Here is a 12,735-nt window from a genome sequence, read left to right as displayed (position 1 = left end):
CATGAAAGCTGCCACCTTCATCCTGCAGCCACGAAGTGGTAACTCATCACATAAATGTTTCAGGTCAATTCAACATTAAGCAAAACAGGCTCGTCTTAATCATCAGTGGACATATTAAACTTGCCCACTGGAGAGCACAGCCTTTTCATAGAGGAGCTGGAAAGCACATAACATCTGAACAAATGTTTAAGGACAGTACAATGTTCCATTCACAGAGCATGCACCGTGCCTAGGAGACCTGCTGTAACTGCAACCAGACAAACTACCACCGAGCCACAATTTACTGGAGCTTTTCATACTCACTCATGGTGATCACTAAAGCTCTGAAGAAGCCTCAAGAACTGTATCTTTAAAGTAATGTCCTAAAAAAAGAGAGAATAACGGTCAAAAAAACTGCTTTGGTATTTTTGGCCATCATTAATTACCACACTGACATGAAACAGCTGAATTGAAAACCTATCCAAATCAAACCCATTTGGACAGTAGAGCAAATGACTTGCATAAAAGGAGAAGGGTGCACTTTGCAGGCTTCCCAAAAATAGAACAGAAGAGGAGGCTACTTGCAAGCCTATGCATGTAACAGTTAATTTCTTCTCACCACAAAGACAAAAAAACCATCCTCACTATACTTACTGGTTTAGGGTATCTAGCTTTGAATAACAAAAACAATGCAACTCTTTGCAATTTGTTTTTTGCTCTGTGGCTCTCCTTGCTAGACTCAGCAGCTATCATTTCGTTAGTTTTGGTCTTTTTCCACTTTTGCCTCCAGAGACAAAAAAATTTACCCCTTTCACAATTCCCAAACTGAGAGATTGGAGAGAGGCTAAACTGCCCTCTGCTAACTTGTTAGAATGAACCACAGATAAAGACTTCAGAGAAAACAGTAATTTGCATTAGAAAAACCAAAAAACCTGAGTCCTACTGTACCTCACTTAACTTATAAAGGCATTCAGTTACTCAGTACAATCCCTCAGAGTTATTACGTAATAACATCAAAATCCAACACAGTACTTAAAAAGTTACTCACTGGGCTACAGTCACAATTTTGATTGTGTCCATGCAGAACAAGAGCTGATGCTGAATGCTTCCTCCAGATCAGTTTGTCAAACAAATTATTGAGGCCAGGAATCAGTCTGAACTCCGCTATCATTTTATGAACCTGGAAGAGAAGAGAAGGAAGTACTCGCTTGCTTCAGCCTCAAATACAGATATAACAGTCTGAAAAACAAATGTGCACAACTACATCATCCTCTGACAACAGAAAGTCAATTCTTTATTGAATAGCATGTGTGCATGGTAGCATGCATACTGACCATAATGCATCATTAGCTTCAATCTGTTGGTCATGGACAGGAAACACATTCTGTGAGAAAACTGTGAGCTGCTTTTTGAATTAACCACTCTGACTCTAGGACAAGCTTTGGAAATTGGGCGATCACTTGTAAGGCACTGAAAATACATCCACACACAACTTCTGTGCCATCACAAAACCAAGCTGCAAACATTCTGCTGCCAGTCACCCACTGAGCATCCTCTGCCCTTCTAGTTCACACAGCTAAAGCCGAGGCAGCCCTTTGAAGACAACATAAAATACTGATACACTTTTTGTGCATGTAACCTAGGCAGGAGTCCTTAGCAAAGCAGAGCCTAGCAGTAACACAACCCCAACATATTTGAAACAGACTACAGAGCTAATAATTCTGGTGCGAACTGCTTGGACCTACAGTCCAAGCTTTGATACTTCTTAAGTAAGCACTTAGGAGGATGAGGAGTATGAGAAATATAAAGTGGGATCCTCATCAGTTGGAGGCCTATGACAAGCAGCATCCCTTGAGAGGCAGTGTAAGTGAAAATCATGCATGACTGTGAAGCCCAACAAGCCGTAAAAATCACCTGCCCAATGCAGTAAAGGCTATGTTCCTTAAAATTAACTCACCTAAACATTAAGCTAGGCTGTCCGTGAGATGTAGCATCCTAACTAGCAGTACTTAAGCAGACCACTCAATTTTGCTCTGTTTTCCTCAAGTACCTGAATGAATCAAAAGTATTAAAGCCAGCGCTATTTTACAGCTTTTCATTCTTATTCTTGTTAGCAGCATAGCTGATGGGCTTCTGTGTTCCTTTTGGCTGCAGCCACCAACTTTCCCATCTACCTGGAAATCACATTCCTGCTTCTGGGCATCTCCGTGAGTATCGCATTGGAGGAAGCACGCAGCTCCTTCCCACCGCACTCAAGCCACCCTGACAGACTGCGAAGCTTGGAGTCCTGCACTCCCTTATCTGAGGGCACTTTCTAGTCCTTTGATCCAGTCACAAGCCTCCAACAGAAGCAGCTCTGAGGAAAGCAGCTCGTAGGCCCTGGGCAACCTGATCTAGTGGGTGGCATCCCTGCCTGTGGCAGGGGGGTGGAACTGATGGTCTTTAAGGTCCCTTCCAACCCAAGCTGTTCTGTGACTCTATGAATGTCTGGACAAAGCACTCCCCTGCAGTCCCATCCCTCAGCAGCCAGCTTGGCACAAGCCCCACAGGATGAAACCAAGTGTGTGAGCTGTCTGTGAAAGCCTCAGTCCCCTGCTACAGGAGGAGCTCTCTGCATTCCTTGTTTTAGCTCGGGAACCTGCTCCTTCCCACACAGAGTGTGAAACACTCAATCCAATTGACACCTCCCTGATCTGAAATGTATTCAGTTTACTTTTAGTTTGCTGAACTCTTAAGCTCTCCCCTGACAGACTGCTGCGTGACAAAGCTCCTGAGTCACAGTCACTGCCTTTGGATCATGCTCCCCCCATGACCCCAAGCTCATTAAACTACTGCATCCAGGGATGCCAAGACAATCCCTGCTCCATACCCATCCTTCAAACTCCTTTGCCTTTCTTTCCCCTGTTGCTGCCCGGCCTCATAAATTGCTCTATTACTTTCTCGCCCCTAAAGCTATTACGAGCTTCTACTGTACACGGTTTGTCTCCCTGTAGCAGGAGCAAGTAAAACAACTGATTATCTGTCACAATAGAGACATGCAAGACAGCCTAGAAAAATGTATGAGGAGAGTAATTTAGGGTGTGACCATAATGAGAAGGGAGCAGAGGCAGAGATCTGCAGTGACACACCACTTATCCCCAAGGGTGTGATCATTCCCAACATGGCAGCAGGTAGGAGCCAAGTCACTGTGAGCAGTTTTCAATTTACGCAAGTCAGTCAAGTTCAAACCAAGGATTTAGAGTAAACATCCAGCAGCAGGTTTAGTTTAGGAAGCTGCATCATGCTTCAAGCAAATGTCAGACCATTATATTGATTACCACAGCGGACTGAAGCAGATTTGTGACGCCCTTTAGAAACTCTGCACAAAATTATTCTAATATTCAACTATTAAGATCTTTGACTGCTCAGACTGGAAGACTGATGTTACAGATCCTATGCTTTTATCTCCTGATAGAAAAAGAGAGCAGCTGAAATGCTCGTCAGTATGAGTGCTGTCGCAGACACTGCCACTACCTGCTTACAGAAGCTCAGCTCAACAAGGAACAGCTCAGTTCTGATTCTTAATCTGACTTCCTCTCAAGAAGGGGAATAGATTTACATCTGCCACACAAGTTCCTGAAATGCAGATAAAGAACGATGGATATTATTATGTTCAAACAGAAGCAGTGGATTTTACAAAAGGACCTGACTCTGGACAAAAAACATTTGGGAGTGAGTAACTTTAAATCTCACAACAATTCAACTCCAGTCCTGAATGAACCCTGGAGAAGAAGAGAACTGCATGCCAGTTTTACCCTTTTTTTTCCTCCTAAAAGGACTAACAACAGGAATAAAAGTTTCTTATGGTAGCAATTGTGGTTTCTGCAAAAATTGCTAGCTTCCTCTGGCTAGTATTAAACAGAATCTACTTAATTTTAATGCTAAGTATCCATTTGTAGGTTTACTGTGAACAGGTTAGTTATGTTGCAAAACTGTACTTCAAACACACTTTTACTTTGAATTCAGATTAAGAAATTTAAAGGACTGCCTGTAATGAGTATTTGTGAGTCCTATAGGGTGGGAGGTTACTAGCAAAGAACAAAATGCTCAGGATGAATGTGCTCAAGCAACAGCCCCCAAACACAGCTACTCTTGCCCAATACAACAACCCTGCAAGAACTTGAAAAAATGTGATCCTCCCAGTCTCTAGGGCATCCTAATACCCAGCTATTCCAAGCTGCTCTGCTGAGCTGAGCAGACTGCCAGCACTGGAAATCTGTCAAAATTGCACCAACAGATTGCTTCTCCTTTCCCTTCACAATATGCTTTTGACCTGTTTAAATCCCAACTATAGCCAAGCTGCAGTGACTGGTTCTCCAGAAGTCACGTAAGGTAGGGAACAAATTATTAATTTTTCACTTCAAAGGCAAGAAATGCAAAAGGAACAGATGAGTGGGATTTCTATGCAGTGAAAAGTTAGTCCTGACAAAACTGAAGTGTATCCTCTCAGCTGAGAGTTTAATGACATGCTCACTTGGCTGAGGCACGGAAATGTACCGCAAAAGTCACCAGTGTAAAAACGACCCCAGAGGACTTCCAAAAGTGAAAGAAGCCCAGGTGGAATGCCTGGTGGGGTTCTGTCCAAGCAGGTCAGCAGCATGTTGGGAGGAGGAGGAAAACCCTACCAGGCAACTCCCGCAGGTATGGCCACACACTTTCTCAAAACCAGATCCAGGAGGCTTCCTGGATGAGGCACTTCTGTCACTTAATGCTGCAGATTAGGGCAGCCCATGAGTACCTTCACGTATGTACCAGGTCAAGGCCTGCCATTAGCTTTTGTTGCTCTGCATCCATCTCGCACCACAGCAGCAGCTCCACAGCAGCTCTCCACCCCCACGCTGTCACAAGCTGTGCTGAACAAGTCCTGCCCAATGGCTCATTCTCAGCAACAAAACACTGCCTATTTGTTTGTGCATCACTGCAATGATAGGATTTGTCCAGCTTTATGCCTTGAGCTTTGCCCTTCATGTTTCTCTGTCCATGACCTAATTAATAAGCACTTAGGTTTACAGAGACATCATCAACTTTTGCATGTGTGATCATTTGCAAATGCTCACCTGATTCCTTTGTCTCCCCATGAGCAACACACAGAGAACATACAACACCTCCAGCTTATACATAATCTCGTGCATGATCTTCATAGACTGTGGAAGCTGTGTTCGTGTTGAGGTGTTGGCCAATCCACTTTCATCAGAAGACTCTGAACAAGATGGCAAAGATGTGAGCCTGAGGCAGTTTCAACAGGAAAGGATTCGTTACAGTTATTACTTTTACACTCAGACACCACAGATGTAAGACCAGCAAGTCTGCCTGAATCCTCTTCACAACTAAAAGTATTGGCATACAACAAATAACCAATTTAAATTAAATGCAAGAGAAGAGGAAAAATATAGCTGGAACTTTAGAAGAGATAAAGTTTGATTTTTCAAAACTATTTAAGTTTTCTATAGTAAGGTAAATGGCATCACCTACATAAAATAACTAGGATCACCTAATATGAATAATAGAATACTGCATCAGAAAGAACTTGGCAGAAAAGGTAATAAAAATAAGTGTGAGATTATCAGAAGCATTTATTATTCGCCTACTTCCATTTTGTACCTCAATACCAGCATACGTAGGCCACAGTTAAGTATTTTCATAGCCCTATTACATTGCTAAAGGGAGAAATTGGATGTAACATGCCACAACTGTAAGTAGAAAATGTGATGAAATCATGAGTGACACACAGAAACGGGGACAGTGAAATCTGCAGGTTGCAGTTCAGAATGGAGTTAGCTCTTTACACAATTCATAACTAAGCCACGAACTGCCCTGCCAGAGGATAGTGTAAATGCTTTTTAAACCCATGGGAAGGAACAGTCACCAGACGAGAACACAGAGGAACAAAACCATCAAAGGCTAAAAAGTATAGACACTACCTTTGACTCATAAATCCCTACGCCACAAGCCACTAGAGACTGAGGCAGTATTCTGGGAAAGTATGTCTAGGTTTGCTTGCTAACTGATTTTGTGGGTCAAGAGCTGCAACAGGGCACGTTGCACCTCTGCGAAATTGCCTGGTGAATTCTGTTTCAGACTACTAAGCGGTCTCCAGTTTGCACCAAGATGGTGTATAAAGGTATGTACAAGATGCTGTTGGAGCATATACTTCATTTTTTGTGCACTTTCAATTTTTTAAAATAGTTTCTGCAAAACTAACAAAGATGGATAAAGAAGAAAACTTCTAAAGAAGTAAAAAAACAAAGATTTAACTATCAAATTTTGGGGATAATTTTCATTCCGTTATGTAGTGCTTTGAATTAAGTAAAACATACATTGCAATTTTGTAATATTGAAGGGTGAAAAAACAAACCAGGCACTTGCTTTAAAGCTTTTTCCTAAGTTTGTATTAACACTTCCATAGGCTCCTCTGGAACAACCTTTCCTTTTTACAGAAGGGGTCACTTCCTTGGTATGAAGTATATGGAATAAATTCCATCAGCCTAAGTTTTAGAGCAAATTCTGGTAAAGTCACTTACCTCAGACGTGTTCTTGTCACTCTGGGGGAAGACTAATTCTAAGGATGTAGTGTTACAAGTAAGCATTATAAGTAAGCGTTATCTAGCCATACAAAGGGCACAGTTTGCCTTGGAACACTTCTTTTCCTTTTGCTAACTTCAGCTCGTGAAAATTAATCAGTGCTACATGAGAACAAAACAGAGGCAGACCTAAATGCTGATATGGCAGTCTTGCATGCAAGAAATGTGGAATCAATACTGGTTGAAAGGAAAAGCAACAAATGACAAATACTAAAGAAAATAAAATATGCACTGTTAATGGTGGCTAGAAGAATGCAAGCCAGATACCTGTACTGCTCTGCTCTGCCTCTTCATTTGCCACTCTCATCAGTGCATCAAGCACAAGCGCATTGTCCAGCCAGGTATACCATTCTTCTAACTCCTGAAGGAAGCTGGAAGTACCCGTTGTTTCAGATACCTTCCGTGTTGCCAGTTTGCATAATCGCTCAATGAAGCCTGGAATATTCAGAAGCGTAGCTGAAAAAGAAAAATTATATTATGACTCAGGATCACCAACAACAGTCATTAAAACCTCTCTACTGACAGGTACCAAAATACCTATATTCGAAATACAGAAAAGTACACAGGAACAAATTCCATCTAGTTAAAAAGATCCAAAGATTGAAGTAGTTGGTACGCTCTCCTCTTAAGAACTGGGAGAGAGCGTACATACGCTAGGCATAATTCCATCAGCACTAAACTGGTCTACGTTGGACTTACACTGGATAAAAAAACAATTCTACCCATTCTAACTGCTTGTTTCTGGACAATTCCCTTTCGCTGACACTGCTGTTTTCTAACCCATAGTGAGTCAATATCAAGAAACCGATCTGGCTGAAAATTAAGCAGGCAGAAATAAAGCAGCAGCCCTTGAAAGGGCCAGCTCCACCCTCCTCCTTTCTGTGTGTGATGCCACCTCCTTCATTTTGCCTCCTGCGGTGTTTGCCTCATAGCAAACTGAACTAGCCCACTTCTGTAGCTGGCTGGAAAGCTCTTCGCATTTTAAGTATTTGTTTCCCAAACTAGTTCATCAGAAAGTAGAATAGGAGGGGAGCACATGATGGCAGCCCCAAGTTAGAGCGTTGTAATTGTTGTGAACTGCACCTTTAGAAACAGCAGTTCAAGGACAGAAGTCACTGATCTGCAAAATCTCTGGGTGGCTTAGTGTGTGCTAGTACATGCATTTTGTCCTAAAGTTTTCACAGAATGACTTAATTACAGGACCTGTTTATTATATCATAAAACAGCTTGGGTTGGAAGGGACCTCAATGATCATCCAGTTCCAACCCCCTGCAATGGGCAGGGACGCCACCCACTACATCAGGTTGCCCAGGGCCTCATCCAGACTGGTCTTGAACACCTCCAGCGATGGGGCATCCACAACCTCTCTGGGCAAAGAAGTCAAGTCACACTGAGGTAAATATACGGCTAAGTCTTCATACTCGCACATAACGTAGAAAAGGACAAAGAATTTAGCCATGAACACTATGTAAAAAAGCTGTGATTCTGCCCACTATTACCATCTTGGAAAGAATAAACTCCCTAATAAAGATTTTTAAATGGAATATGCTTTTCAGTCTTAGATACAGTCTCTGACTGTGCAAACAAAAAATGGTCAGTTAAACATTTGCTCAGCCAAGTTCAGCTCTACAGGGTCCAAGCTTATTCAGTTCAACTAATTTAAATTAAACTTTGTACCCACACCTAGACATACTTGTGCATTGCTCTTTACAAGCAAGCTCTGGCGATCGCAAGGCAGAAGACAATACACCACCACCCCCCTTTAAAGTTTCTCAGCTTCCACCTGCCATATTATTCTACCCATCTTTCACTTGGATGCTCTATAGCTGGCAGTGGTTATGAACAGAGCTTTCTTCTTCATGGCTAATACAGAACATTAGAAGACGGGAAAAACAGCTCCAAAACCCCTTTTTGTGCATCTTGAAATGGTGTGACCTGGACCTATGCAAATGTCTGCTTCAGAAGCTCAAAAGATTTTCAGTATATCAAGAGCTGAAAACAGCAGATTCCACCTTTGATGGTATTTTAATTTAATGTCTTGCCTAGAAGGTTGAGTATGAATTTAGGACTTCTGCATCTGAGCAAGGCTCCTGCGTCTGTACTTGGAAAAATAAGAAAATCTGCACTCTGCCCACAGTTAAAGTTTAGATTAGACCCACAGATTTCAAAGGCTAGCATGGTAAGGGTAGACAAGTGACTAACAAACATACTTTTCTTGTTGATAGACAGACATCCTGCTCATGACAATGCCCGATAAAAATCAGAGAAGGAACTACTCTGACAGCAACTGTGATGGTTGTAGAGATTTAGTTCAGGAACTCATATGTTAAGGAGGACATGAAATTACTGAGAGCTGCTAAAGGGAAGGCCATGGAAGCAACCAAGCAATAGAAAACATATCCAATTATTTTAAGCCATTCAGCTGATCAAAGATTGCTGAAATGACTGACTCAACTCACCTAACTACTAACTGCATCTGAAACTGAAAGCTAGGAAGTTTCATTAACAGAGACTGTCTCCAGGAATTGCTCAAAGAAACTGAATGAAGACAAACGCTTTGTAAGACAGAATGCTTACAGTAACTGCTAAAAACACACATTATAGATCTAAGGTTGAGAAGAGGGAAATTTTACATTATTGTGATTCTTCTGCATTTGTTCACAAAGTAACAGTTACCTTGATTAACTTCAGCTCGAGAAGGTCCCAAGTTTTTTTTCTGCTGAGCATTTTTGGCAAGCAGCGTGTGCTTGTCATCACTTCCTGTGTCAAGTTCAGAAATTGTGACAGCGAGGATCCTGCAGAAATTTGCAAGCTGCTGCTGATCAAAACTAGACACAAGGCTTGCAAGATTGGGTATATCATCCAGTTGTATCATTTCCTGAAAGAGGCAATGTAATCTAAGTTGTGCATGATGTTCAATAGGAGAAGGTACAACACAGCCTGAAAGCTTCATCTACAGCTTCTCTGTGGTGAGATCTGTGTTATTTCAATGTTAGTAAAACAGAAGCACACAAGCAGTGGCAAATGAACTCTGAAAACAGCTGTTACTTTACAACTGGTGTCATTTATGTTTATTAATTCCAGAAGCATATATATCTATCCTTTAAAGACTTTAAGGGCTCTGCATTTAAGTCAAATTTGGGGGCCTTTTTTTTTTTTTTAATCATTTAACAGACCATTTGCATTTAAAGTTTCAAATCTGAGTTTTCCGCTTCTGCCTGTAGTTTCTTAGAAGCTTACAGATGAGAACAGGCTCCTAGATTTCCCTCCCTCAGTCTTGTTCATTAAAAGATATAAAAATTATTTTCAAAATTTGTTATTTACATTCAGATAAACTAAGCTTGTTTACTTCTTTAGAAGTGCAATATCCTCGACTTTACTCTGAAAAAAACAGTGACAAGCTAGCTACAAGACCCTGACCCTCTCCACATAATGTACATTTTGTTGATACATTTTGTTGACAATTTTCCCAGGGTTCCACCTCTGAAGTTTTCTTTGCACCACATTAGGGTACTACGCTGTAATGACATCAGCAAGGTTTTCAATACAAGTTCAAAAATCCAGCTCACACAGAAGACCTCATTGTCTGTTCCCCCTGCCTACAGCAAACAACCTCAAGTAATCTCAGGGAGATAACAAAACCCAAGGTAAGGGAGAGAAGCACAGGAAGCTTTCTGGATGTCTGCAAGACTACTGAAATATCTGGAACGTAATCAAAAGGAAAGGACTAAAAAAATGAATTTGGATGAGTTCCATTTTCTTTATTTGAAATATTGGCCATGATTTAATAATGAGCTACGTATCCACTCCCCCCATCATCCTCTGCAAGCTACGCAAAAGCATTACAAATATGATACCACATACATAGTTTGGCTTCTGTCTGATCTGTGATTAAAGCTAATGATCAGTGTAAACAGGCATGCTTCAAAGAAGCTACAAGAAGTGAGAATGCTAGCTTTGAGAATTATTTTCAGCAACCCTTCACAGAAACAGTTGTATTTTCTCCACTGGCCTGAAAAGCCATGCAAAAGTAAGAAACCAGTTAACAAACCTTTTTTACTCCCAAGATATCTTCAATGAGTGTTGCAGTTTGCAGGAATGTCTTTTTGTTTGTCATCAGTGTAAACAGGAACAGCACAAAGTCGTTTCTTTCTGCCAGTCGCCTTGTGACTCCTTCCGTCTAGAAAGCAACAAGAAGCACACAGAGTCAGGGCCCACCTTGACACATCATGCTACAGGCACATGCACAACAGTTTTAAGATGATGTATTATCAAATCCTCCGTTCCTGAAAACATTGTGTTTATAGTGACCAAATGTAACTCCAATCCTCGCTTGAAGTCAACAAGAGGCTTGCAAAAACTACAGGCTCCAGGATGAGAGCCTTCACTCAAGGCAAAGTCGTTTACTTGCTTAAATCAAGAGTAAACACTGAATGCCTGGAAACATGTCAGAGAGGCTTGCCTCTAGTTTCCCATACAAATTATAATCAGCTCCATTTCATAATATGCAAATGCAGTCCCCAGATTCCTCCTTAACTGTTAGCATTCCTCTCAGCTGGGCAGACTTCAAGCAACCAGAATCAAGCATCAGCCTTAATGAATTCAGTGATGAACACATCAGCCATGCTACAGCACACTAAGGCATGAGTTTTGGGTTCATCACAGAGTTAAGTAATGCTAGCTTTCATGCTCTGATCTCTGCTGATAGCACGGACAGTCTTTTCTGGAATTAAATGTAACTTAAACTACATCCTCAGTGCTTGCAAAGTTGGCTATTGTGACTGACCGATCACCACTGCTCACAGAAATAGACTAGCTTACATACTTCCTAAATATTTACAGATAAACATAAGAACAGTTTATGTTGCACACAGAAGACCTCTGTGATCCTGAACAGTTCTCATTCAAATGAGTGGTAATAATAAAGTGAATCAATCAAACAGCAGCTAATCCAAAAAAATGCAAACTTGTTCCTTCACTATTACAATAATCACAGTTTGCAGAAGTTGCATTACCTCTAGTTTAAGGAAAAAAATAAAATCCTATTAAGTCAAGCAGGCGGTGGTGCTCCCTCTGTTCTCCTTCCCATCTGTACACAGATACTTAGTACTCAAACTCTCCAGATAAGGTTGATGTCTTTGGAAGAGCTCCAGTCCAGTGACTATCATCTTGTTTTTTTTTCCATTAAACAATGCTCCCTAGGTTATGACCTAATAAACTGTGTGATTAACTAAACAATGCTGAGGATGTTCCCTGTAAGCATAATCAGAGGCATGCCCTTCTAGCTCTCCATTAAAATTCTGAAGCTATTTCAATAGCTGGCACTGATCTGCCATCAATGCGCAACTGGACTGATATTCAACATACAAAGAATTTGCAGGATCAAACTTAAAGAGCTTGCGAGCACTGTTACTGAACAAGATGAGCTGTAGCTTGGGTTAGACTGTAGGAATCCATTTCTAGTTTCAAATTTTAAGCCTGAATACAACAAATGCTGACATGGATTTCCTATGGGAACACAGACACACGAAGATCCAAACAAGAGAGATTAAGCTTAACAACGTGCCTAAGACGACACAAATTATTTGAACAATGATCCAAAATACAGGGTGGTCCTATATTTAACTAAAGGAATTCTAATGAAAAGATTCAGAGCAAGTTTAAATTATGTTTAAAAGAGTCTGTCTGTTGTCTTGTCAAGTATAAAACAATCACATCAAATGAAAAACAGCAGATGCACTGGTCTAGCCAGAATGCATTTTCATAGCAGTTGCACTTACACATATACACGTGTTGTACAGTATGCTTAAACAGTCCTTGATGAGGTCATCGCTTACTGCAAAGAAGAAAACAGGCATTCACTAGTCTTATCTTGACAAGTAATGTTGCTCAGTAACATCCACAGTAGTGACATGAATAGCTATAAACTGAGTGAGAATTTCAGGCTAACTACTGACTTGGATCATACCTGCAAATGTCTTGCAGATAAAAAACACAGTAAATTACTCTGTAACTGCTCTGTTTGCTTGCTTTCTTCCAGAATTACCACTGCCTAGGACTGCAGATGGAGATGTACCTGAGATCTAGCACACTTCTTAGTCACGCACAGAAAATTACAGGGTTTGTAAACAGTATT

General features: G+C 41.0%; 1 protein-coding gene across 2 annotated transcripts in view; it reads right to left on the bottom strand.

Moving 5' to 3' along the window:
• TRPC4AP (transient receptor potential cation channel subfamily C member 4 associated protein) overlaps positions 1 to 12,735 on the bottom strand; it is a 35,934-nt gene that overhangs the window by 9,876 nt on the left and 13,323 nt on the right. For both annotated transcript variants that reach the window (XM_080557983.1, XM_080557984.1), the window contains exons 5-11: positions 12,380 to 12,435; positions 10,651 to 10,779; positions 9,276 to 9,477; positions 6,867 to 7,055; positions 5,076 to 5,218; positions 1,028 to 1,159; positions 304 to 362 (exon numbers count right to left, since the gene is read on the bottom strand). In XM_080557983.1, the coding sequence (XP_080414109.1) occupies positions 304 to 362; positions 1,028 to 1,159; positions 5,076 to 5,218; positions 6,867 to 7,055; positions 9,276 to 9,477; positions 10,651 to 10,779; positions 12,380 to 12,435 (910 nt within the window). The remainder of the gene's footprint in view (positions 1 to 303; positions 363 to 1,027; positions 1,160 to 5,075; positions 5,219 to 6,866; positions 7,056 to 9,275; positions 9,478 to 10,650; positions 10,780 to 12,379; positions 12,436 to 12,735) is intronic.

The sequence above is a fragment of the Anser brachyrhynchus genome (assembly GCF_964034855.1).
Source record: "Anser brachyrhynchus genome assembly, chromosome: 16".
NCBI classification, from domain to species: domain Eukaryota; kingdom Metazoa; phylum Chordata; class Aves; order Anseriformes; family Anatidae; genus Anser; species Anser brachyrhynchus.
Note: the sequence above shows the minus strand (reverse complement) of the source record. Positions and strands in the feature narration are given on the sequence as shown.